At 41.0% G+C, this 27,814-nt stretch overlaps 1 protein-coding gene across 1 annotated transcript; it reads right to left on the bottom strand.

Annotated features, from left to right (window-relative positions):
* Positions 1 to 23,091: 23,091 nt before the first annotated feature.
* Positions 23,092 to 27,183, bottom strand: LOC119332121 (protein FAR1-RELATED SEQUENCE 5-like). The gene is made up of 7 exons (XM_037605290.1): positions 26,897 to 27,183; positions 26,460 to 26,819; positions 25,658 to 25,922; positions 24,878 to 25,568; positions 24,330 to 24,787; positions 23,933 to 24,223; positions 23,092 to 23,849 (listed from the first exon to the last, which is right to left on the bottom strand). The coding sequence occupies exons 1-5, from the start codon at positions 26,956 to 26,958 to the stop codon at positions 24,528 to 24,530; spliced, it is 1,638 nt and encodes a 545-aa protein (XP_037461187.1). The 5' UTR covers positions 26,959 to 27,183; the 3' UTR covers positions 23,092 to 23,849; positions 23,933 to 24,223; positions 24,330 to 24,527.
* Between the last annotated feature and the right edge of the window lie 631 nt (positions 27,184 to 27,814).

Below are 27,814 nucleotides of genomic sequence, written 5' to 3'. Positions count from 1 at the left end.
TCAGTCAGATCATCTATTGCTTTGTTTGCTTCTTCTTGAGCACCTTCAGATTCTTCAGAGCTCTCTATCCTTGCCCTCTTTGGTGTGTGCCTCCTTGATGTAACAACCTTCTTTCTTTTCACACCTAATTTGCTCTTTGCCAATGGTTCCACGTTAGCGGAAGCTCCCTCTGCTGACTCTATGCTTAGTGCATTCTCTGCATCCCCTTGAACCCCTTGAACATCTGAGAAATTACACAACAAACGGGTTAGACAGTTGACAGTTTTTATTCTAAGAACAAACATAATTCTATTTCTTGTGAATTACAATACCTGCTTGGGTTGAATAATTGGGCCTCTGCTTTCGTGCCCTCATTGCATCAGTTATCTGGTTGATGTCTGCAATTATCTTCTCAGTTTCTGAGAGTACTAACCCGTTAGTATCATTGACAATCTCATCCCATCCTTCTGCGTGTCTCTTGTTTAATCTTGCTCCCTTCCTTGATGCCTCATTTACAGCTGTCTTGCACTTGTTGGAGTACTGCTCGACCTTGTTGATAATAATACCTGCAAACTGAATTTTATCGAAGTTTTCCCAATAAATGATGTCAGTTTATGTTCCATATATTACTTACTCATCAATATATTTGACCTATATCAAAACTTACATCTGTGAACACTTTATCACCCCCAATTCCCTCTGTGCTACACCCAATCCCGTATCCATCAGTTGTTTTCTGAGCTGTTGTTGCCATGGTATTACGGCTGTAGCATACTGTCCCCGGATGCCTTGGCTGTAAATATTTATCCAGAAAGGTTTCATCATTGCCAAGCAATAGGCAAAGGTGACTTATCTATATAAACATACCAGACAGAGTAAAAGCAAATGGGAACCATGCTAGTACGAATATGACATAAGCATCAAGTCATCTCATAGTTAGATATGCTAGCAACGCGGCCATTTGTAACAGCTCAATCAATAGGTATACCACACATGTCCTACTAACTGAAAAACAATATCCTTTCCATCACAAGATTATTTTACTATACTTGTTTTGTATCTTAACTTACCAGTAGGTGTCCATACACTACAATCTCTGCATCTTTCCCAGTTGTCGTGTCTTCATCAATAACATCAGAGATAGTCTTCTGTGAGTATTCCTTGCACCTAGGGAACACATCGTGGGGCAGGTTCTTATCTTCTCATTCGAGGTTGTCAAGATAGAAAACCTGTGACATGAAACAAATTTGTGATTAATTGTTTCGTCACAAGTTGAATTCGAAGGAATGACATTCGCTCAAACCTGCAAGAAGAACGTGCATCCAGTGAGATTTGACTTCAGTTTCCCACCTAGCAGTTCAGACTTCACCCTACCAGCAGAAGAAAGGATCTCTTCTCTAATGTACCATCCCCAATTGAACATTTGAATCATATCAGGTATGTGCAAGGCATTCCAATAATCTGTCATGAAATAGTTGTGCTTCAGCGGAGGTACCAGGAGGAAAGTCATCGCACAAATTGCGAAGGCAACCTTGAACTTGTCTGCTTCAGCCTTTGTCATAGCTCTGCCATACCGAATCTTCACTATGTTAACTATGGGTGTGATCTTTTTTTCTCCATTGCCGATTCCTAAGATCTCACGTACAGTACCTGCCACGTGCGGCGGTGCATTCTTGTTAACAGGAGATCCTACTGATGGCACCCCCAGTACCTTGCCGACGTCTCCGTCGTCGAAAGGTAAGTCTCTCCTAGCATCAATTATGATAGCAGATGCCTTCTCGTCAACTTTGCTCATAAGCCACATGGATTATTGCCTGTTTGCCTTTATTATTGCTGGTAATTCCAATAGTCCTTCGAACCCCATCTCACGTACCAGAGCCTTTTTTTCTTCAGACAGCCCATCAATCAAGGCCTTCATCTTTTTTATGCTGCTCCTTGAATTTATTGGGTTTTTTTATGCCTTCTTCTTGCCCTTTCTAGCGCCATCTGACTCTAACTCTTCTGGTGTACCGATGTGTTGTGTAGGATACACATCGAACCCTTCTGATGATTCCTCATCGGATTGCTTGTAATCAGATGAGGACGAACCAGACACCATTTTCTGTGATGTATTTAGAAACAAAGTCAGGCGACATATATAATATATATCACGATTAAAAAAAGATGGTCATCATTGTTGTATGAACCTAGAAATAATTATCAGTTTGTCAATCTCTACAGACATCATAATATTTCCCCCAATTGTACACTCACAACAATACAGTCAACATAGTAAGAATGATTTTCTAATCTAAACCATTACCAATCCTTCTAAGTTATCCTTACAGCCGACGAACCTCTAAAAAATCTTTAATCCCACTGTGTATAAATACTGAATATACAAGCCATACTATAGAATGCAGATAGACACAAAATTAAGTCCACGGATATTGTATTCTGTTAACATGTCCTCTCTTGTTAAGTAGTCATTCTCATGTTTTTCACATTTCTTCCAGACAAAATAGCTTTTTTATGTTAAGTTCCAGCTAAGAATTCATTTATGTGTAGATATAAAAAATGGACACTAAAGCTCCCTATTTTTAGATCATTTTCCAAAAGCTTACTACTGATATGTTGACCCCCACCATGCATATTTTCTTTATATATGTATCATTTTACTGTTTGCGTATGCAAACCATTAACACTTATGAATTGTAGCACTTTGCTACCGCTATTATTATCACAGAATCTAATGGGAGTTCTCTTCAACATCAGGTATATAACATCCATGACATGCATCAGGTATCTCAGGTTAGAGTTAAAAAAAACTCCATGCCGTGCATCAGGTATTCACAACTTCCATAAAGATGTATCAGGTATCTCTAATCTTACCCTAAATATCCCATCCCAAACAATTGCAAACAATCAAGAACAAGAAAAACTACTTGCATTTGGAAATGCCACAGAAACCAAACTACTAAAATGATAAATATGTTGTTAAAGATCCAATCATCAGGGAGGAAATCAACAAACACTGCCCAACTCGAACAACAAACATATGGTACCTTTTTTCCAGTAGAACCAGTGAGGAGCTCCTAGTTCTTCATCCTTGGGGAGAAGGAGCTCCTAGTTCTTCATCTTTTTGGGGAAGGAGCTCCTAGTCCTTCATCCTTGTTTTGAAGGAGCTCCTAGTTCTTCATCCAGGGTGGGAAGGAGATCCTAGTTCTTCAGCCTTGGGGAGAATGAGAGAGGAGCACCAAATGCGAATGAATGTATGACAATGGACTCTACCCTCTCACAGCTCTTCCCTTCAACAAGTGTTAGGTTCTAGGTGTCTAGACAAGTGTTTAGAATCTTTTTGTACATGACACACAGCTACCTGCCCTTGGCTTCCAAAAAGCCCTTGAAATCTGAGCCACAGTAGATTCAGTTACAAATGACTATTTCACCCTCCTGCAGAAAGCACGCTACATTTTATTAATAGTTTATGAAGCAACTGTACTCAATCTGATGAGCTCAAAACATTGGGTTATTATCTTTTTTTCCAATTGTATTAATTATCTAATCCACTAAATGCCATATGAAACGTGGATCCATTAAGGTTCATATTTTGGTATAGTTGTACAGTATTAAACCACCTTGTTTCTAACGGTCAAATACAGCCAGAATGAAATGTACAGTTGTTTGGTGTTCAGATAGAACATCCAAACAAGACTGTATACTACAACTGTTGGCACACACAAACGAAAGGTTCTGTGTTGATGGCATTCAGGTACATTAATTGTTGAATATTAAGTGCATATGTAAAAGGCATACTCCTTGGTTCACTGCCAGCTTCCCCGAACTTCTTTGATCTTATTAGGTTCTTTGGCACATGAATATTAAGTTCATTGGTACAAAAAAATTGCACCTTCATGAAATGTGTTCCTTTTCCGTCATCCATAGATCCCTAGGGCGTGGCTACACTTGTGCAAAATGAAAACATGCATGACGGGTACAAAAATAACTTGGTGGGTGACCAGGAAATGTAGAATGCAGGGAATACAAATTCTTGATAGTTCAACACCATCCACTTAACTAAAAGCCCGACATTTAAATCTACTGCTTACTTGACACTATTTGAAGCACTTCTTAAGAAGACGGATGATGCCGGTCCTAAGACTCACACTAATGATAAGGTTGCAAATATAACTAAAGGAAGGTACTTTCCTGGTTTGCTAACCCATTTGTTCCCACTTAATCCGAACCAACTATTCATTTCCCAACCCAAGCAGCCCCGATTGCGATCATGGCTGCCACTGGCGCGGTGGACGCGAGTGCAAGTTGTAGCACCTTGTTCATCATCCTGAGGTTCCTGATCTCCCTGTTCCTATCAGCCATTTCCTCGATGAACTCGTCTCGGTCTTCTGTCACCTCCCGCAGCTTCACTCGTTCAGCTTGGATTCTCTTCTGCACGTATTCCTCCAGTACATCCTCCCACACGTAGACCTCGCACGCTCTCCTCTGAACCTGTACATAAAAATCAAGAAACAAGAGCAAAAGAATCTTTAGCCAGTGCAGGTACTGAACAGAATCTGCTACATTTTGTCTTATCTATATATTCTTACCCCATAGTTCACGCAGCTGAAGTAGAACTTGTCCTGCCTCGCCACCGCAGATCCAACTTTCCTGGTGCATGGCATGCCGCATGCACATCGAAGTATCAGATTTCCAGTCGACATGTTCTTGTAGAAGAAGTGCTTTGTTCTTGCAGAAGAAGTGTTGTGCTGATTCATGATCCATTCCACTTGTATGTATAGACCTTGAATTTATTGTATGCAGCTGTCTACAACCAACCATAGTACGCATGCTTTCGGCGCTACTGAAGGGGGCAGTGTCCGGGTCGTGCCCATACGGTGCGCCGGTCGAACAGTAAAGTTGTGAGGTCAAATTGACCTTATCTCTACTGCATCGTTGTTTGAGAGGAGTGCATGGTCGACTGGTCATTTTGACTCACCCGTGAGCTGTGCAACACTCTGGATAGTAGGGCATGGGCGACATGGCATTGTACCACTCCTCTCTAATTGATGCATGTTTTCTATTATTTTAATACGCCCACTTTCCCTCCTCATCTACTCCACGGCATACACTCCCTCTTCACATGAATTGGTTAATCAACAATTCTCCATTGGGAGAGCCTTAAACTCGTCATTGGTATCTCAGAGTCAGTTTGCCCCATTTTCATATCAACACTGGAAAAAAACTATTTTCCTTAACCGTGTATCCCACTGAGAAACAAGTCAAAAAACTGCATTATCATTCAGATAACGCCTCCCTTGGATCCCTCCTGCCCAGCTCCCACCTACATGTCAAATCAACTTAAACTGCTGCCCTGCTTGAACTCTCTATACGCTAGTACCTCAAAGCTGTATATAACTCAACCATCCCTACCTCGTTCTCCTACACACCAACGTCATGGATCACAATGCCGACGAGACAGATGCTCTATTCACCGGCGAAGCCATGATGGTATCCCCCGCACGCTCAACTGCCACTACCGTCATCCCCGTGAGTATTGCCACCGGCCTTTGCTTTCAAACTGGCATTGCAGAAATCATTGATATTTTGTTAAACCATATTAAATGTACAGGCTCATCCATCCACTCTCAGGCCTATGACAATTAAGCAGTTGTATGATGGATTCCTGGAGGACATAGAGCGTTACCCTATCGTAGTTGACGGAGACACCGTGTCATCAGTGAGTCTATATATGAAACCATTTAGATTTTCAAAACCATCCACTAGTTGTTCTTAATATATGTCTTCATTTGATAGGTGATCCTGATAGGAACTGTTTCACACTCTACTGTTCGAATGAATCACTGGTCCTTCGATCTACAGGATGCCACAGGGTTAATCAACATATCTTTCTCGTACTAATTTCATCGTCAGTAAACTCCTTGTATCCAAAGAACTTCAGAAATAATGCATTTAACCTTTTGCTCCATTTTTTTTGTTCTTCTGTCAGGTCGGAAACAACTTCCGACTTTAAACTTGCTTGGTCATCAAGGTCTGATTTATGTATTAAGATAAAAATAATAATTTGCAGTCCTAGTTTTTCAACTAGTTGGTCAACAAGCCCACTGTTTCAATTGTTACATCTTATTTGCAGCAATGGCGACTATGTTCAACTATTTGGCAAACCTGCCATGAATGACAGATTCCTTCAGATTAAATCTTTCAAGATCAGGTTATTTTAAACTGCATCTTTTTTCTGTGTCATAAATTTTTCACATATAACATTCTTTTTTACACATAGCCATACATTTTAAAAATATTGCAGGTTAATCGAAAACTACAATGACACCATGCACCACTACTTGTATACCATACACACCACATTAGACATTCGTAAGAGAAACACCCACAAGGTAATTCTTCGTGTTTTTTGTAAAATGTACCTAAATGATACATACATTCTTTCTCACATACATTACCTCTCATAGGCAAGAATGGAACCTGACTCCACAGCATCAACTGTTTTCCCAAAGGGGCCGTCAATTACCCCGTCGGAGGTGCCCTTGCATTCGTCAACAAAGGACAAGATATTTGCCATCCTGCGAGACCCAGCTTACCGGTAAGTAATGTATGGATGGTACATAAAGTTCTTTGATTATTACGAAAGCTAAATGCAATATCCTGAACTAAGTTCCTTTGACCATTAAACATGTATATCCACAAATCTCACAAATAACATATAGGTCCCCGTGCCATGCACGACCAACAGTTAAAACATAAAGTTCCATGATCCATCCAAAGGATAACTCCATTTTTTTCTCACATTTGCCCTAACACAGCGATATTCAGCATGGCGTTAGCTTGAAGTTAATCCGTAGTGCACTGGACATCAGCCAGGACGAGATAATGTAAGACATCACATCATTAAATTCATTTAGCCTATTTCCTCATCAACTTATAGTTGACACATTTTCCGATTACAACTTGGCATAATTAACCAGGCAAGTCATTACGGAGCAAATCTACATTGGGATGATATACACAACTGTTGATGACAACCACTTCAAGTCCTCCATTTGAATTGGTTGATTATCCCTGTGTTAATTATTAGAGCTAAATAATGTACTTGAGTGTCAGACATTTATGGTTAAGCCATTCTGTGGATTTTCAGTTAGACCTATCATGATTGTAATATTTATTTCATCACTTTAGCAATTCTCTCAGTTACTTTATTATGTGGTTTCCCTTTCCCAATTCTCTCGGTTATTTTATTATATGTGGTGTCCCACATCAACACTTTATTATCTGGTGTGCCACATCAACGCCTTTTTCCTGGCGCACCTGCTGGATAGGTGCCAGTGTGCCACCCTTACACCCCATACCACCCTTCTTCCCCAAACTAACATCTGTCGTTCTCTATCCACCATGGACATTGACCAGATAGATTTTTCATCTCGCTTAGATAACAATATTTTGAGTGAGATTTTCATCAGGCTAGGCTGCACTAGATCCCTTGTTCGTAGTTCTGTAGTGAGTCCTAGATGGTTTGAGATCTGTACCTCCCAGCAGTTCATCATGGAGTATGCTCGCCGCAATGCTCCAGCCGTCCTCGGATTCATTGCTGCATTCGAGCGCCTCTTCGAGCTGCACGTGCGTCTTGTGGATGTCGTTGCTTCCCCTCCTGATCCAGGACAAGCTGCTCTGCTTGCTAGGGTCGACGTGGCAACCTTTGCCATGGAGAACATCCTTGCATCTGAAGTAGGTGAGTTGCTCGTCTTGGTCAGAGGTCTCGATAGCGGGTTCTTCTCTGTCTGTCCAAATCCTCCATTTTCTCGGTCATTCTTAGCCCCTAGAATGCCTAGAGTCCCCCTGTTCCAACATCAGCACACCCCTAATTTATATGGTCAATTTGGTGTCATTCTCATTGACAGCAGGCCTATTTTTTCGTTCTTTGTTAAGCAAGCAGCAGCCCTTTCGTCCGTTCTTATTCTAGTTTGAGTTTCAGTTCAGTTGCTGACCTATATGTCCATGTTTGCATCCTAAAAAACAACGAATGGTCACGCTTTGTTTCCCCACCGCTTAGAACTCCTCCTGGTAATGATGGACCATTGTTCCATTGGGATCCATACTGTCTCCTAGTTGGTTCCAATCTATACATGATGTATGTGGTAGGATTTGTGGTTTGCTTCAACATAGATACTTTTGTCTTCTCCACTGTCCAGTTCCCTGTAAGTGTCACTTCCTGCTTTGATTACCACATCTCTAGGAGCAGTTCAGGTATCATATCATTTGTTCACAGTGACAATCTATCACTTCGCACATGGAGATTATCATCACGAGAGCATGAAGAAACAACATGGTTTCCTATGTCATAGATAAACCTTGCATCATCCTTTGGAAGCCGCTGTCAGCATCCCATGTGGCGTCAATTATTCCTTGGAGTTGATTTAGACGATGGCATTCATTCTATGCAAATCAGGTCATCTAGCATAGATTCGTCCTTTGTCTTCCTGAAATTCAGCTTTCATCATGCAATTTTCATTTTGGAGAACTCAAGCGGCAACGTACATGAGGTGCAGTACCTTGATGAAGATGGCGCTCTAAGGTCTATTGTTTCTCTTACAGAGCATTGGCCACCAGTGGTTAATATGCCTAATCATGATGCACCATAGAGATAAACATGGCAATGGGTGTGACACCTATGTATCTTCCTATTCAAATTTATCTTTCAGTACTGTCCAATGTAATATCTTATTATGTTCCTGGTTTGTAATATCCGAATACTATTCGACTTAGTAATCCCTATGTATTTTTAGTCTTTGCTTTCCTATACATAATCCATTTAGCGAGAAGAATCATTTTCAAGCTCATTTTGTTGCACCACGTATTTAAATGTATTGAGCATTTGTTCCGAACTTTGAATAGGAAAAAACTGACTATTATGTTGATCCACTTATGATATTTATTTCTGTTGAAATATTTTTGGTGTGAAGATATAATGATATAGAACAGAAAGACTTGTGGAGTATGCCAGTCCAATGTTTTTTTGGAGCTTGACATAATATATCAATTGCTGAAGTCCCGAACTACTTTTTGAATTTATTTCTTATTCCGCTAAAAATTTAAACACTAAATTTTAAGGGCCTAGCAATGCGGTACAGTTATCCCACATAAACCGCTCAAGCCAATTCAGCGATATATAAATTAAGTGTGCCATGTGTTTTATCAAAGCACTTGGATTCTTTGTGAATGATTGTGAAGTTCATTAGTTTCGACCTCTCAGGGGCGGAACATGCATGAATAAGTTTTTCTATCCTAAGCGATGAAGTGTGGTACACTTTTTAACAAAGTACTCAGATAGTTATGGATGATCTTAAAGTCCTTTCCATTCGTCCTATGAAGTGCGCAACATGCATGAATAACTTTTTGTATTCTAAGCGTTTAGAATATTTCCTAAGACATTTTGAAACCTATACCTCAAGTGTGCCACACTCCATTAGTTTCATATCATTCCTCACACTCCAGGGCAATTTTCCTAGAGTTATTGAATCGATTTTAATGATGTTAGGGTGATTCCCAATCGAGGTCTAAATTTTGGGCCTTTCATTAATAAAAATGCTATAGGTCCTTTGCGCAGTGTACCTTATGTCCACACACTGCTTTATATGGTTTTAGAAAATTAATGATGTTTTTTTAAGGGCATCCGCACCCAATAGCCATGAAGGGCTCGTTTCGTATACATTAATCGCGCCTCGCAGTTTAGCAAAGTACTGACATTGTTATTGAGCCCTGTAAAGTTCTTTCAGGTCGACTTCTCAAGTGAGAAACCTGCATTAACAACTTTTCCAGCAAAAAAGGTTGAAATAAAGTCGACAAGCCCTTCGTGTCGAATTAATTAATTGCACCACATGCCTTTTAACAAAGTGCACAATTTTCTATGGATGATCTATCAAGTGTTGGGAAACGTTGCATGTAAAACAAAAAAATCCTACTCACAGGCAAGATCTATCCATGGAGAGTTGGTGAGCATTTTCACACCCTTGAAGACCGCTAAGTAAAAGCGTTTATCAACATGGTTCATGTAGTCATACATTGTCACGATCCTTCCCTATAAAATTCCGAACACACGACACCTCTGTGTGCTGCAAACGTTCATCTCAATGACGTCCTCTCCTTCTTCACTGGGAAATTAGTAGATTTGTCCCGCAGCAATACAGAAACTAGACGGGTGATACACTAGATGGCACGGGATTCCTTGGTTAATATTGATGTGTCTTATGTGCTATTCCTGCCCCTATATTTATAAGTTCAGCCCTGGTGGTGCCGGGGCTTGGAGTAAAAGCCTCATCAAAGTGGCTTTTACACGAAAGGCAGGATTCATTCTCTTACTGCGAGACCAGACGCCATGGTTCCCGTTGTCTGGACCCAGACGCCACGGACCGAGGGGATTGACCACTTGACCCAAAGAAAGTGTTCTCGTGCCCAAATACTTAGGGAGACATCTTAAACACCTTTGATATCAAACACTATTATCAGCTATATTAATCTTTACCTCCTGAATATTCCGTAGTTCCTCATCATGACCGTGATGTCATCCAGAACTCCGAACAAAATTTGTTCACCAACATAGATAACTCATATAAGACTATATCTTGAACAAATGTTAACTGTGCGGCCCCATACGGGTTTGAACGCTACATAGACATTACCGATACGCCTATCAGTTCAATAACAAGTAGCCGAACATGGATGACAACATACGTAATTTCCATTGCTATCTTAATTGCTCGAGATTCGATCGTCGGTATCTTCATACCTAGTTCAAACTCGTCACTGGCAAGTCTCTTTACTCGTTCTATAATACATCATCTCGTAATTAAACCGTTAGTCACTTTGTTTGCAAGCTCCTTCTTCTAGTGTATTACGGAGATGGCACAGCGATACCTCTTCTTCACACGGAGTGACAAAATCCAGACTCGACAAATGCAAACCCAACAGACACATTCGGAGATACATGTAGAGCATCTTAATAGTCACCGAGTTAGGCTGTGATGTTTGTTAGCACACAAGGTATTCCTCCGGTATCCAGGAGTTGCATGATCTCATGGTCAAAGAAACATGTATATGACATTAAGAATGAAGTAGCAATAAACTAAACGATCTAACGCTATGCTAACGGGTGAGTCTTCATCATCAGATCATCCTCCTTATCATATGAATGACCTGACCTCGTTATCAAATGATAACTCATGTCTATTGTTAGTAAAACATGAACCATCTTTTATCAACTAGCTAGTCAGTTAGAAGCTCACTATGTACACGGGATTTGGTTATGTATCCAAACATGTGTTCAAGATTTCGGTCAATACGATTCTAGCATGAATAAAAAACCTTTCATCATGATTAAGGAAATATAATAATAACAATTTTATTACCGCCTCTAGGGAATATTTCCAGCTATCTCCCACTTTCAAATCTGATTAATATAATAATAAGGAATATAATAAGGAAATATTAATGCCCGTAGTTCCCATCAACATATGACCAATACCCAAAAGAGTTTACTAGAGTAAAAAATCTAATTCACATCGCCCACCTAAATATTTCTAAGGTGTGATCATGTTTTGCTTGTGAAAGATGGTTTTAGTCAACGGGTCTGAGACATCTAGTCCCATTTGTACATTGCAAGAATCTATGTTTACAATGCTCTGGATAAGGCTACTTTAGCTAATTGCCCCTACATTTATTACGTTTCCATACTGAGACCCAAAGCGATATTTATTGGTGACAAAGCTGTCATCGACTTAACCCTTTAAGACGAACTATTTATCACCTCCATAGCAGAGAAACATCTCGTTTTTTCTTTTAGCATAATTTGTTGAGCGATCTCCAGTTATCCACCCCTGGAGCACTCTTGTATCCCCTTGCTAGACACGTGGCAAGGCACACTTCTGGTCTGGTACACAGCATGTCATGTTTTATACTCCCTCTGTCCGGTAATACTTGTCAGAGAAATGCATAAAATGAATGTATCTAGAACTAAAATACATTTAGATACATCCATTCCTCCTACCAGTGTTTCCGGACGGAGGGAGTAGAACCTATGGATGTGGCAGAGGGAATCACTTTCACTATCTCTCTATTTTTATGTTGTGGTTGGTCTTTGAGTCTTACTCAATTTCACACCTTAGAACTCAGTCAAGAACTACCGAGGTCTCAAGCAGCATTCATTTTGAGCTCGTTCAAAATCATGTCAATATATGTGCTCTGTGAAAGAATTATCAGGCGTCTTGATATATCCCAATACATAAGTAGATCTATCGAGGTCTTTCGTTCAAAAAGGTCCGTTAGAACAAGTCTTTATGCTTTGCAGAAAATTATAATGCAGTCCTGATAAACAAGTATGTCATCCACATATACTTCAGGAATTGCTGTAGTGATACCACCCAATTTTAACATAGGTACAGACTTCACCATAAGTATGTAATAGAACAATATGCTTTATGTATAGAACAATATGCTTTGATCACCTCATCAAAGCGTATATTATATCTTAGTGATTCTTCCACAAGACCAACAATGGATCGCTGAACTTGCAGAATTACGGTGAATCATATACTTTACACGTGTTCACTTGTACCCTTCGACGATGGTATACTACTTATGCGCTTACATATGTGTGAGCGGAGCTACAGATTGATCGAGTATGAGTCCAAGATGAAGAGAACAACTCCACAATCCAAGAGGTATGCTTGGAAGCGAAGAATGAACTGTCAAGAAGAAGGCGAGGTTCAAGCAGCACCGATGGTAGTCCGCAAGAAGCCACGGTACAAGCCCATGCACATGGCCGAATTCGTCAGTGCGCTTGATACCGCGACCACACATGCTTAGGTTACCCAGTTCACAAGGGCTGCCTCTATGGAGCTGTTTGGATTTTCCCATGTAATCCCAATTCTCCACTCCTTAACCGTTAGTCCCGTGGATGTATAAATACTCCTCCCCATTCAGCAATAGCCAATAATAGATCTAAACATTTGAGCTTAGATCATGTATCTCCCTTTGTGGGATTCATCTTGAGAAAGAGAAGACTCCATTGGAGTACAAGACCTCCACTTGTGGAGAAGCATTGCCCAATTGAATCATCAAGACCTCATCTCCTATGGGATTTGGGAAGAACTCTACCTTGTATCTTTCCATTTGATTGTTCACGTATCTTGTGGATCTTGTGTGTTTGTTAGTCTAGTGGATTTTGATTGAACTTGTTATTGAGTGTTTCTCTTGTGTTTTCATCTCTTGTTATTGATGGAAAAATGCCCTAGAGGGAATAATAAAGTTGATATTATTGTAATTCCTTAATCATCATAAGGGATTAATATTAATTCCAGGATTGTATTGACCAGAAATTTGAATATATGTGTGAATACATAAACAAATACTGTGTCCCTAGCGAGCCTCTACAAGGTTATCTTGTTTCAAACATAAATGATGATGTTTTTTGTTAAGTCCTTTCTGAAACATAAATATTCAAGTGTCGTCCTAACCGAAGTTGAGAAGTTCTTAGTGGCTTACACATTAAGTGCGCCTCCCTCTTTGAAGAAAGTAGTACATAATGGTATGAATGGCGGTAAAGTTCTTTCCGGTTGTCATCACAAGTGCGCAACGTTCATTGAGAACGTTTCAATCCGAACTGACAAAGAGGTGAATAAGCACTTCGTGTCATATTATTAAGTGCACCACATGCCTTGGCGGAGTACTAATGAACTTGTGTACGCTCGAGAAATTTGTCTATGTATAACATATGAAGTGCAGAGCATGCATGAATAACCTCTCCTACCCTAAGTGGAAATTTCATTTGCTAAACCCTTTATAAAGTGCGGAATATGAATAAGCACTGTGCGTCATATAATTAAGTGCACCACATGCATTAGCGAAGTACTCAAGAAGTCGCGTACGTTCGTGAAAAGGTCTATATGTTTGACATATAAAGTGCGGAAGGTAGATGTATAAAGTATCTCACTCAGGCGACGGAGTTCACATGACCTCGAAGTACTCAAGAAGCTTTGTACGCTCACGAAAATTTCTATATGTTTGACATATAAAGTGCGGAAGGTAGATGGATAAAGTGTCTCTATCAGGCGATGGAGTTCACATGACCTCAAATGCGCCACACGCATTTGTAAAAGTTCCGTGGAATATTATGGAAAACGGTGTTTTCATTTCTGGTCGACCTCTAAGTGCGGAAGAATTCAAAGATAACTTTCTATTAATTAAGCCCTACGTGTGCTCCAAGTTAAGTGTGCCATTCTTTCTGGTAAAGTATTGAGATTCATATAAATGACGTTTCAGACATAAATGGCGACGCTCTTTGGTTAGTCCATCCTGGTCGACATATAAGTGCAAAATTATGCATGAATAAGATTTTCATTAAGCCCCACATGTCGTCTAACTTAAGTGCGACATTCCTTCTATTATAATACTAAGATTCATATGGACATTGTTAAATTCCTTTCTGTTTGGCAACTTGGGTGTGGAACGTGCATGAATGATGTTTCAAACATAAATGATGAGGTTCTTTGCTAAGACCTTTTTGAAACCTAAAGATTCTAGTGTCGTCCTAACCGTAGTTGAGAAATTTTTAGTGACTTATACATTAAGTGCGCCTCCCTCTTCGTGAAAAGTACTAAGAAAGGTAGGACGGGCGGTAAAGTTCTTTCCAGTTGGCATCTCAAGTGCAGAACGTTCATTGACAATGTTTCAATCCAAAATGACAAAAAATTGATTCAGCACTTCATGTCATGTAATTAAGTGCACCGCATGCCCTTGCGGAGTACTTAAGAAAATGTGTATGCTCGAAAAAGTTCTCCATCTATGACATATGAAGTGTGCAGCATGCATGAATAACTTCTCCTACCCTAAGTGGAAAATTCATTCGCTAAGCCCTTTATAAAGTGTTGAATGTGAATAAGCAGTGCGTGTCATATAATTAAGTGCACCACATGCATCAGCGGAGTACTCAATAAGTTGTGTACGCTCGAGATAGTTCTATATGTTTGACATATAAAGTGCGGGAGGCAGATGGATAAAGTGTATCTCTCAGGCGATTGTATCTCTCAGGCGATTGATTTCACACGCATGAGTGTAAGTTACTTGTAATATTATGCAATACGGTATTTTCATTTATGGTGGAACTCTAAGTGCGGAAGAATGCACGGATAACTTTTCCACTAAGCATTACGTGTGTTCCACATTAAGTGCGCCATTCCTTCTAGTAAAGTATCGAGATTCATATAGATGTTGTTAAAGTTCTTTCTGTTCAGCAAATCAATTGCGAAACATGCGTGAATGACTTTTCAAACATAGATGATGAGGTCCTTTGATACCTCCTTTCTGCTCGACCTCTAAGTGCGACATATGCACGAATAAGTTTTACATTAAGCCCTACTTGTCGTCTAACTTATGTGCGCCATTCCTTCCAGTAAAGTCATAAGATTTGTATGGACGTTGCTAAAGTTCTTTCTCTTCGGCAACTCGGGTGCGAACGTGCGTGAATTATGTTTCAAACATAAATGATGATGTTCTTTGCTAAGTCTTTTTTTGAAACCAAAAAGTTCAAGTGTTGTCCTAACCAAAATTGAGAAGTTATTAGCGGTCTATACATTAAGTATGCCTCCCTCTTCGCGGAAAAAACTAAAACATGGTATGAATGGCGGTAAAGTTCTTTCCGGTTGGCATCAAAAGTGCACAGCGTTTATTGACAATGTTTCAATCCGAACTAACAAAGAGGTGAATAAGCACTTCGTGTCATATAATTAAGTGCACCACAAGCCTTGGCGGAGTAGTCAAGAACTTGTGTACGCTCGAAAAAGTTCTCTGTGCATAACATATGAAGTGCAGAGCGTGCATGAATAACTTCTCCTACCCTAAGTGGAAAATTCATTTGCTAAGCCCTTTATAAAATGTGGAGTGTGAATAAGAGATGTGTGTCATATAATTAAGTGCACCACATGCATTAGCGAAGTACTCAAGAAGTCGCGTACGTTCATGAAAATTTCTATATGTTTGACATATAAAGTGCGGAGGGTAGATGTATAAAGTGTCTCTTTCAGGCGATGGAGTTCACATGACCTCGAAGTACTCAAGAAGTTTCGTACGGTCGCGAAAATTTCTATATTTTTGACATATAAAGTGCGGAAGGTAGATGTATAAAGTGTCTCTCTCAGGCGATGGAGTTCACATGACCTCAAATGCGCCACACGCAGTTGTAAAAGTTCCTTGGAATATTATGCAGTATGGTGTTTTCATTTTTGGTCGGCCTCTAAGTGCGGAAGAATGCACATATAACTTTTCAATTAACTAAGCCCAATGTGTGCTCCAAATTAAGTGCGCCATTCTTTCTGGTAAAGTACTGAGATTCATATGAATGATGTTTCAATCATAAATGTTGAGGTTCTTTGGATAGTCCTTCCTGGTTGACGTATAAGTGCGACATTATGTACGAATAGGTTTTACATTAAGCCCTACATGTCGTCTAATTTAAGTGCGACATTCCTTCTATTAAAGTACTAAGATTCATATGGACATTGTTAAATTCCTTTCTATTTGGCAACTCGGGTGTGGAACGTGCGTGAATGATGTTTCAAACATAAATGATGATGTTCTTTGCTAAGTCCTTTTTGAAACCTAAAGATTGTAGTGTCGTCCTAACCGTAGTTGAGAAGTTCTTAGTGACTTAAACATTAAGTGCACCTCCCCTCTTTGAAAGTTATTAAAACCATCGTAGGAAGGGCAGTAAAGATCTTTCTGATTGGCATCTCAAGTGCATAACGTTCATTGACAATGTTTCAATCCTAAACGACAAAAAATTGATTCAACACCTTATGTCATATAATTAAGTGCACCACATGCCTTAGCGTAGTACTCAAGAAAATGTGTACGCTCAAAAAACTTCTCTATGTATGACATATGAAGTGGGCAACGTGCATGAATAACTTCTCCTACCATAAGTGGAAAATTCATTCACTAAGCCCTTTATAAAGTACGGAACGTGAGTAAGCAGTGCGTGTCATACAAATAAGTGCACCACATGCATCAGCGAAGTACTCAATAAGTTGTGTACGCTCGAGAAAGTTCTTTATGTTTGACATATAAAGTGCGGAAGGCAGATGGATAAAATGCATCTCTCAGGCCATGGATTTCACATGACCTCAAATGCGCCATACGCATTAGTGAAGGTTCCTTGTAATATTATGAATTACGGTATTTTCATTTCGGGTGCGAACGTGCGTGAATTATGTTTCAAACATAAATTATGAGGTTCTTTGCTACGTCTTTTTTTGAAACCTAAAAGTTCAAGTGTCGTCCTAACCAAAGTTGATAAGTTATTAGCGGTCTATACATTAAGTGTGACTCCCTCTTCGTGGAAAGTACTAAAACATGGTATGAATGGCGGTAAAGTTCTTTTCGGTTGGCATCAAAAGTGCACAACGTTTATTGACAACGTTTCAATCCGAACTAACAAAGAGGTGAATAAGCACTTCGTGTCATATAATTAAGTGCACCACATGCCTTGGCGGAGTAGTCAAGAACTTGTGTACGCTCGAAAAAGTTCTCTGTGTATAAAATATGAAGTGCAGAGCGTGCATCAATAACTTCTCCTACCCTAAGTGGAAAATTCATTTGCTAAGCCCTTTATAAATTGCGAAAAGTGAATAAGCGATGTGTGTCATATAATTAAGTGCACCACATGCATTAGCGAAGTACTCAAGAAGTCGCGTACGTTTGTGAAATTTTTTATATGTTTGGCATATAAAGTGCGGAATGTAGATGTATAAAGTGTCTCTTTCAGGCGATGGAGTTCACATGACCTCGAAGTACTCAAGAAGTTTCGTACGCTCACGAAAATTTCTATATTTTTGACATATAAAGTGCGGAAGGTAGATGTATAAAGTGTCTCTCTCAGGCGATGGAGTTCACATGACCTCAAATGCGCCACACGCATTTGTAAAAGTTCCTTGGAATATTATGGTGCACCACATGCATTAGCAAAGTACGCAAGAAGTTATGTACGCTCGGGATAGTTCTATAGGTTTGACATATAAAGTGTGAAAGCTAGATGGATAAAGTTTCTCTATCAGGCGATGGATTTTGCATGACGTCAAATGCGCAACACACAATTGTAAAAGTTCCTTGGAATATTATGAAATACGGTATTTTCAGTTCTGGTCGACCTCTAAGTGTGGAAGAATGCACAAACAACTTATTAAGCCCTACGTGTGCTCCAAATTAAGTGCGCCATTCTTTATAGTAAAGTACCGAGATTCGTATGGATGTTGTTAAAGTTATTTCTGTTTTGCAACTCGAGTGCAACATAAATGATGAGGTTCTTTGGTAAGTCCTCCCTGGTAGACCTCTAAGTGCGAAGTCATGCACTAATAAGTTTACATTAAGCACTACGTGTCGTCTAACTTAAGTGTGTCATTCCTCCTAGTAAAGTACTAAGATTCATATGGACGTTGTTAAAGTTTTGTATGTTCGGCAACTCGGGCGCGGAACGTCCGTGAATGATGTTTCAAACATAAATGTTGAGGTTCTTTTCTAAGTCCTTTTTGAAACCTAAAAATTCTATTGTCGTCCCAACCGACGTTGAGAAGTTCTTAGTGAATTATACATTAGGTGCGCCTCCCTCTTCGTGAACAGTACTACAAAAAATGGTATGAAGGGCAGTAAAGTTCTTTCGGGTTCGCATCTCAAGTGCACAACGTTCATTGACAATGTTTCAATCCGAAATGACAAAAAGGTGAATAAGCACTTCGTGTCATTTAGTTAAGTGCACCACATGCATTAGCGTAGTACTCAAGATCTTGTGTACGCACGAAAAAGTTCTCTATGTATGACATATGAAGTGCGTAGCGGCCATGAATAACTTCTCCTACCCTAAGTGAAAATTTTCATTTGCTAAGCCGTATATAAAATGAGAAACGTGAATAAGCACTGCGTGTCATATAATTAAGTGCACCACATGCATTAGCGAAGTACTCGAGAAAATTCTATATATTTGACATATAAAGCGCAGAAGGTAGATGGATAAAGTGCCTCTATCAGGATATTGATTTCGCATGACCTTAAATGCGCCACATGCATTTGTAAAAGTTCCTTTGAATATTATGGAACATGATATTTTCACTTCAGGTCGACCTCTAAGTGCGGAAGAATTCACGGATAACGAGTCCATTAAGCTCTATGTGTGCTCCAAATTAAGTGCGCCAACATAGTAGTAGTATAGCTTGTTGGAGTAAAACATGTACTTTTGATTTTATTTATCAAAAATCCTGGTTCATCGCATGGTTTTGTTATCATAACTCTGTTTCATCAAGTTTTATTCTGAAAGAGATATGAGATTTTAGCCAAGCTGTTTTTAAATTTTTGAGCAGGCATGTAATTCAGGCAATAGCTGAGCTCCCAGCCTCCTTAGACTGGCATGGGCACATCAATAAGGGCATGGAGCCCATCAAAGAGGAGGTCGGAGCGGCGTTGGACCTGGATCAACTCATCTAAATCAAGCAGCCGGCTACGGCTGGGAGTCCCCAACGCTCCACCTGGACGGCGTCGGCTGGGAGCTGCGACAGCTCCACATGCAATGGCTGGCCGGGGACCAGACCTCGACAGGAACGTGTTGCCCTTTGAGTCGGTGCAGAGCGACAAGTTCGTAGCATCGTTATAGTTTTTTGCACAAAGATAGACCCTGTAGTACTACTGATCAGGTGAAACACATCGATGTGGCACTGGTACTGAACTGAAGCAACGATTTGTTCAACAAAATATGATCCAAATAGAAAATGAGTGCGCATATTAGTTTCTATAACAAGGAATCTTCGCCGGTTTTGTGCCATTCATGTGTTTTTTCCCTATATATAGGATTGCTCTTTCGTTTTGGTTTGTCAAGATTTGAAATGGTTGTGGTGGTTAATATCTCTGTAGGTGTTCTTTGACCTCGAGAATGGCAACCAGGAGCTCAAGAGCGACGTCAAGGACCTCTACATCAACCTCGGGCAAGTAAAGACATGTTTGAAGTGGAAATGTATCCATTACCGTTAGTTGTTGTTGTCAACGATTTTTTTGGAGAAGAACTAATAGTATGATAGTGAAGTAATCTAATTCAATTTCCTTTTTCATTGCAACCACTTAATTTCAATCAGGTCAAAATAAAAAATCAAAGACAATTTTTTTCAGCCATAAGTAGAACACCGGAGCTAATTGATACACCATTTTGAAAATTGATACACTGTTGCAGGGAGAGCAGCACACGCAGCGGTGGTCAAGGGCTTAGTGCCTGTTGACCTCGTCAGTGGCCGTTGTTGGTCGGTGAAGGAGGCATGCATGAGGTGGTGCAAGGGCATGCTGGTGACGGAGTCGCGCATCATGAGGCCGGGTGAGTAACGCTCGGGAACTGCCGGGCGCTCAGATTGATGCGGGATTGGGTTGGCGCGGTGACTCAAGGAGGAGGATGTAGTTATGGGGGAGGGAGTGACGACGGAGGGGCTTCGATGGACCAACGAGACCCTACATCATAATCAAGGAGGACCCTACATCTAAAGAAAACAGAGCAGTCTATGTCATTAGTCTATTACTGGATTTCTAGAAGAAGGAAAAAGGGAGAAATGGTTGTTTCTGCTGCTCTACATTTGCTTTAAAATTGGTGTACATATATCAAGAAGAACTTGGTTGCAAAAGTGATCAAACATAACATTCAACACAAACACATTGGTTTTGTAATTAAATGCCTAAGATCTTATAATTTTGAATTAAATTGTTTGATTATACAATCAGTTTACATTATTTGGTGTAGCATGCTGTTTAACATTTTAGCGTTCCATCCTTTTTAGTAACGAAATAATGATGAACTCATATTAGTGGATCCATAAAAGTGTATGCTATTAGTTTGACGAGGTTATATAGCAAGGCAATTCTTATTTGACGAGAATAATGAAAAACCAAGAAGCAAAAGAAGATAAATTTGGAAAGAAGAGATAATTTTTCGCTCGAGGGTGGGGCTGTAAGGAATCCGTGGCACGAGTAAACAAAAGCATCTTGGTCTCCATATAGAAAAACATCTTGGTTGCCTCCTCTCTATCTCGCCCATCTTGTTGCCAGGCATGGAAGAGAGGGGGGAGAGCCGAGGAGCATGGTGGCCTCTGGCTGTTGCCCGGGAAAAGGTAAAAGCCGTGGCACGACTGCCCGTCGCAATGCCGCTGCTCCTTGCGTGCTTGTTTCCCTCCTTACACCCCCACGTCCAACTCGATCTTCGGCTGCCGCAACGTCGTAGATGACCAAGTCTAGCGCCTGCTCCCGCCCCCATCTTGTGAATGGCCAACTGATAGCCAATGGTGGGGAAGGTTTCGATAGTATGATAGTATGATGTGTGTTAGCTGATTGTCAAGAAAAAGATGTGAGTTAGTTGAGATGGCTTTATTCTTGGTTATTTTAGCTCCGTGAGTAGCATCTTAAAATTTTCCAAAATCCCGTGGCAACGGACGGGCGTTTTACTAGTATTATTAGTTGCTCAAATGAATATGTCTAGCACTAAAATACATCTAATATATCTGTTTGAGCAACACATAATATGAATGGGAGGGATTAGGTGTAAATTGGAAGTGGCGGCCCCGGCAAGGCCTCGCTACTCGCTAAGACTACGTCCGAAACGGGGATGACACGGCTTGCAGCCGTGTAGCCAGTAGAGAAAGAGAAGAAACTTGATCGACGTGAGTGGATGGCCTTTTAGCTCCGGCTCCCACTCGGATTAGATAGCTACCTCGCTGGAGGTGGAATGGAAATATTATGCGGTACACAATATGTCAAGGCTGAGATTTGACCCTTCGGCAATGGGGAGATACACTCTGGGCCCACTAAATATTACGGTATCCAACATCGTGTGGCAGGTATAGTGATTAAGGTGTTAGTCGCGAGGATACCGGGATAGAGAGATACACTAAGGAGTTTTAGAATCAAAATCAGGATGTCGTATCCCTTGTTTGTAGGAGGGTTTCTGACGAAAGGAACAATGCTCTACTAGCCCCTTTTTTTGCCAAGGATGTTCGTATGACTCTATTTGATATTGGTGCTTTAAAGGTTTTGGAACTTGATGGGCTTTATGTAATTTGCAATCTGAATTGCGACCTATTCTCTTTCAATACTATGATTTTTTTTCCATAAAAAAATACTATGAAATTCCATTCCCATTAGAATATTCATTGACATGTAAAAATAGGAAAGCTCTAATATGATAGAAAATAATAATCTATTTTAACCCATTTGCGAGAAAGCATGAACTAAGAGACTTGAAATTTTGACTTGAACAATAAGAATTTACGATTTGTATAGTCGGATTGAAATTAGCAAGTAAATTGGTTGTCTTATTTTTAATATAAAGTATTGCAATATCTATGAATTACAAAATTCATTTAAGTGAAAAAAGTGCATTATAGGCGTATGATCATTACCCATCAAGCAGGTTATTCTATTCCACCTCTATACATATAAAAAAACTAAAAGAGAATACATAATAATACAGTGAAACATTTATAGAACACGTATACCAAGCACACGCAAGGGAAACATAGACGGGCAAGTGAAATCCAATCCATGAAATAATTTAATCCATCGAAGATCAGTGTATCGATTGCTCCTAAAGATGGGAATGCGAAAGAAGATGTCGATGGATTCTATAGCGCGAGCATGCGGTGCACCCCCGAGGGTCTGCTAGACCGGTTGGTGCTCCCGGCTAGTTGGCGGGCAGCTTGGTGAGGTCATCGGATTTCTTGGTGTGTGTGTGTGGCGAGGTTGTAATTCCAGAGGAGTCATTATTACAAGGCATAAAGAGGGAGGTCATAAGCGCCTATACCTTAAAATAGTTTTTTGATGGATTTAGAAGACATATCTTGTAGAAAGTGTGTGCATGACCATGAGTCATTGTGTTATATCTCATCTACACCTAGTGTGAACATTGTTTAATAGATTGTAGCAGCAGTAGTAGCAATTCATGTTGTTTCCGATCATAGAACAGAACGGAAGAACTTGTATTTTGCACAATCATTTAGTTTCAGCTGTGTTTGTTCCATGATCTTAATCAGATTTCCAAACATAATAATGAAACATCTGTCACATAACATGCTGTCACACTGACAAGCAGTCTGTTTAAAAAGATATGGAATTCAAGGATCATCATTACATTCCCAATACACATCAGGACATTGAGTTTATGTCCGAAGTGCTTTGATTTGTTAAGCTACTCATCTAAACCATGATTCAAATGTTCTGTTGCATTGTGTCCTGATGTGTCCAAGTACGCCACACTTCCCGCACTTTGGTTCTTTCCTCTGCTTCTTGTTTGATCCATCATTTGTTGGGCACTTCCCAGAGTTGTGTCCCTTTCCCCTGCAATTTTTACAAAACTTGGTTCTTGGATTGCTCACTTCATAGCCTGGCCTAGATCTTGCGTTGGTAGGTCGCCCACGATCTCTCTTGCGAGATTCTATCATCATTGATGATTTGAGATTAATGTCGCCTGCATCAACCCCGTTGATATCAATGTTTTCTTTACCTAGTATATCCTCTAGTCTTTTGCCATCTTTCTCAGTTGCTTTTTCTTTGAGATCATCCCTTGCATCTGACAGCCTTACCATTGCAAGGTCGAAGGCCTCAGGGTTGCTGTCACCCATCCTTACAATATCAAGAGCTGTTGTGTAAAGTGTTGTATGCCTGAAGGTAGTTGATTCCAGGATAGGGCTGTGTCCCTTATATATTTTCAAGTGCTCAGGTAAATCGTCACATGCATTTTTAGTCCACCTCCTCATGATGTGCTCTTCTGGTATCTTCGTGAATTTCAAGTGTGCCATTACCTGAAACATTAGTTAGTACGTTTTAAACAGATTCGGTAATGGTCTTCAAATTCTAACATAACCTTTTAAGGAAAACATTTTACCCGGATCGCATGGCAGCAGAGCAAACCCATATGCTCATACATTCCACACTCGCATTTGAAGATATTCTCAGGTTGATGCACTTTGACATTGTAAGATGTTTTTGACCAGCTCTCTCTCCGCTCTGCAAAAAGGTGTGTGACACAATATGTATCGTTTATGACCAGAGTGTTCTCGACGTAGTAGGATGTAGATTTGAAGCATGCTTCTTGGAACTGTTTGAACAGCGCAGGTGTGTAAACCTTCGCAGCATGCCTCTCCATAGGCAAACCGGTCTTGAGCACTATGCTCACCTATATTAAGAACAACGAAAATTATAGTCAGAATTGTTTGTCCCAACAGTTAGACAAAGTAAGCTAAGTACTTAGTATTTAGTACAGTTAAGGCCATTAAACACACCAAGTGGCTTTTCTTCTCAGCAAAATTTTCTTCTGAATCACGGTCAAACTGAAGTTTCTGGTAGTTCCTAACAAACATGTGCATTGAGGCACCAGCAGGTACAAAATTCTTCAACATGTGGTTAGCGCTCTCTGACCGTTGGGTGCTTGTCATCCTCGCGCAGAATACACCTGCAAAATATGGCTTTGCCCATTTCTGTCAGAGCTCGTATATCTGTGTCAACATTGGGTGTTCCTGAAGACCATACTTTTGAATCAACTTTGCCCAAGCTGCTTCGAACTCTTCTATAGTGAGCATATATTCCAATATCTTGTGTAGTTCATCCCTGAAATCTTTGTTCTGTGTGTATACAGAGCCAAGGGATTCCTTTGCACGACGCAGCACATGCCATTTGCACCACTGGTGCTTCGTTCCAGGCAATACTTCAGCAATAGCCAACTCCATGGCACGGCATTGGTCTGATAGGAATTTTATGGTCAGTACGTGATAATGAAGGTACAAGATAAATTACATGTTTTGAAATGCATTAGGAGGCTCCAATTATTTACCTGTTAGGATAGTTACCGGTGCTTTACCTCCCATTAATGACACAAATTCCTTGAATACCCACTCAAATGATTCTTGCTTCTCGTTCCTCATCATAACGCCTCCTAATATTATGCTCTGGAAATGATGGTTGACACCAACAAATAGTCCGAATGGCATATCGTACTGGTTTGTACGATATGTTGTGTCGAATGTGATTGCATCGCCAAACATTTTGTATTGGTATATACTCCTTCCATTTGTCCACATAAGAGGCTGAATCTTGCTGTCGCCGTCGACAAGAACACTGTCAACAAACATTGGGTCATTCTTCTTAAGTTCAGAGAAGAGTTGAACTGTTTTCCTTATGTCATCATCTGCAGTTTCTTGGTTCATCCTCTTGCACATGTACTTGAGAGCTCTCTTGTTGAATGGTACACTCTCCATTGATCCAAAGAAGCTTGCGATGACACAAAAAACCTTGGTTATCCCAATGTTGTTGCTCCTCAAGTGCTTGACAATATCTTTTGTGTGTGTGTCAATGTTCCTGTGTGATGGCCAATGTAGTTTCTCGCCACACGATGAGGACAAATGGTGGTTGTGTTCAGATCTAAAATCATGTATATACCATCCATTGTCGGCTGTGCGGTGTAGCCTGATCAAGGCTTGGCAGTTGCAGGCTACTGACTTTGTGTTTTCTTTCTTTGGCCTTCCCTGAAATTATAACGGTAGCGCAACATTAGTATTTTTAGTGGCTAAGAAGCATGTCATCCAAAGAATCACTTGATGCTGTCTATACTCACCGCACAGCCGCAAACGATGTCCTGAATGGTTCTGCTCTTCTTTGCATTTGTCCTAGATTGACCATATCTGATGCCAAACCCAATCTCCCAAGAATAAAGATTATAAAATTCAAATGCCTCCGCAAGTGAGTCGAACTCTCTTCCAATCTCAGGGGCGACAACTTGTCCAGACTTCCTTTGAACAAATTCACGCATTGCTTTTTCGAGCACATAGACCCTTCCCTGTTTAGGCTGCCGCTGATCTGGTATTTTCCCACGACGTATCCTGACATAAATGAAAGTAAACTTCTCAGGGAAAGACTGAGTTATGTGGCGAATCTTATCTGCATTTTCATGAAAGACTAAGTTTCAATATGATTTTTGCAGAGCTATTTGGAGTCCTAGATGACCATAAAAAGCTGTCACAACCCATAATTCCTCGCATGTAAAACTAACCATACTGCACATACAGCAGTTACCAGTTCATGGAGTTCTGAACTTTATGGCTGCTCAATGTTATATGATTAACGAGATATGCACACAAGCTACAAATGGTTCAGACCAAAAAGTTCAGTATGTAACCCAGATTAGAATCCAAAGTCCAAAAAACAGATTCAGTCCCAGCTTCCTCTACTGCAATGTAAATATTGCATTGATTGGAGTTGCATATAGACACAGTTTCTTTCACTGAAAAAACCACCATGTTGACTGTAATCGCTGATAAGTTAGTGCAGTATGCAACTCCTTGTAATCGGTAACCACAAAGCATTCAACAGGATGCAAAGGAAAAGAACATGGAGACCTAAGCGGCAGATGTGGTTACCTTCTCTCCCATGGACATTGGTCAGGACGAGATTGGTCTGACTGAACCAGGTTTGGCTTGTTGGTTTGCTCTGACAGCGGCGACTCCAAGCATTCATCTCCTGACCAAGTGTATCCATCGAGCTCTGGCGTTGGCGAGCGGAGCTTGGCATCGTCGTTCTCACAATTCACCTCACCGTCGGCCTCATAGATGGGGGAAGTTGGATCTGGTATGGTGGGAGAGGACTGAAATTGATCCTCGGTGTCGATGCCGCCCCCGCAATGGTTTCCGCCCTCCATCCAATCCGTCTCTCCCACATACTCTTGTTCTTCTTGCCGGGTCCAACAGAGATTTGGATCTTGGGAAGGGATGGAGGAGAAGCTGTCCGCCAGAGGGCATGTGAGATGAATCGTTGAGGAACAAAGATTTGAATGGATTGCCAATGGGTTTGAGCATACCTTAGAAGTAGTTGGGTGAACGATCCAGGCGCGAGGACCATCCGTGGCGGCGGCGTATCCATCGCCGGACGGGAGATCTTTTGCGGAATTCTCTCCGAAATCTCGGAGCTCTAGTCAGGAACTGGGAGCTGTTCAAATTTTGAATGGTTTGCTCCTCCCACAGGGTGGGGTCGTTTCCACAGCACAGGTATGGGCCGCCGCTCGTATCTGAATACGTATGGTAGGAATGGTCTCTGTATTCCTGGCGTATTGGTTTAGGAAAAGATGCGAGGTGGGGTCGGAGAGAATTGCCACATGGGCTGCGGGTCCGGCTGATGTGGATCCACACGCGCTCGCGAGCGGTTGGGATAGCCGCTGTGAACGGAACGCGAAAGTAAAAGGCTTTATCGCATTAAGAAACCCAGCCCACTTCTTGTTTACATCTTCTTCACGTACAGTAAACAGGGGGAATGAAAAAAAAAAAAAAATGAAACTCCATGGGCACTAGCACCCACGGATTTATTGATATAGAAGAAGCATCCCTCATGAGAATTCTAGAAATTCGTCCCCGACGTGGATCGAACTCTGGTCGTTAGGTTTACAATCATGCGCCCCCAACCACTGGGCTATGTGGCACACATCAAGCCACCATGGCCGCCCCGGGGGTTGCGTGTCGGCCATCCCGCGACTCCCCCAAGTGGATAAGACCACCCCCGCCATCCTCTCGAAACCCTAGCTGCCTGCTCGTCCCATTCTTTCGCTCCCTCACGCCGCTCCCCTTCTTCCCACGCTGCCTCGCGCGCGTCCATGGCCGGAGCCGTCCCCGACCCGCGAGGATATGCTCTAGAGCTCCACCGGCCTATTCTGCATCGCCTACAACCTCCGGTTTGAGCTGGATCCCTCCACAACCTCGCCATCTGGTCGTCTTCCCCGCCACGG

The sequence above is a fragment of the Triticum dicoccoides genome, chromosome 7A, assembly GCF_002162155.2.
Source record: "Triticum dicoccoides isolate Atlit2015 ecotype Zavitan chromosome 7A, WEW_v2.0, whole genome shotgun sequence".
NCBI lineage: Eukaryota > Viridiplantae > Streptophyta > Magnoliopsida > Poales > Poaceae > Triticum > Triticum dicoccoides.
Note: the sequence above shows the minus strand (reverse complement) of the source record. Positions and strands in the feature narration are given on the sequence as shown.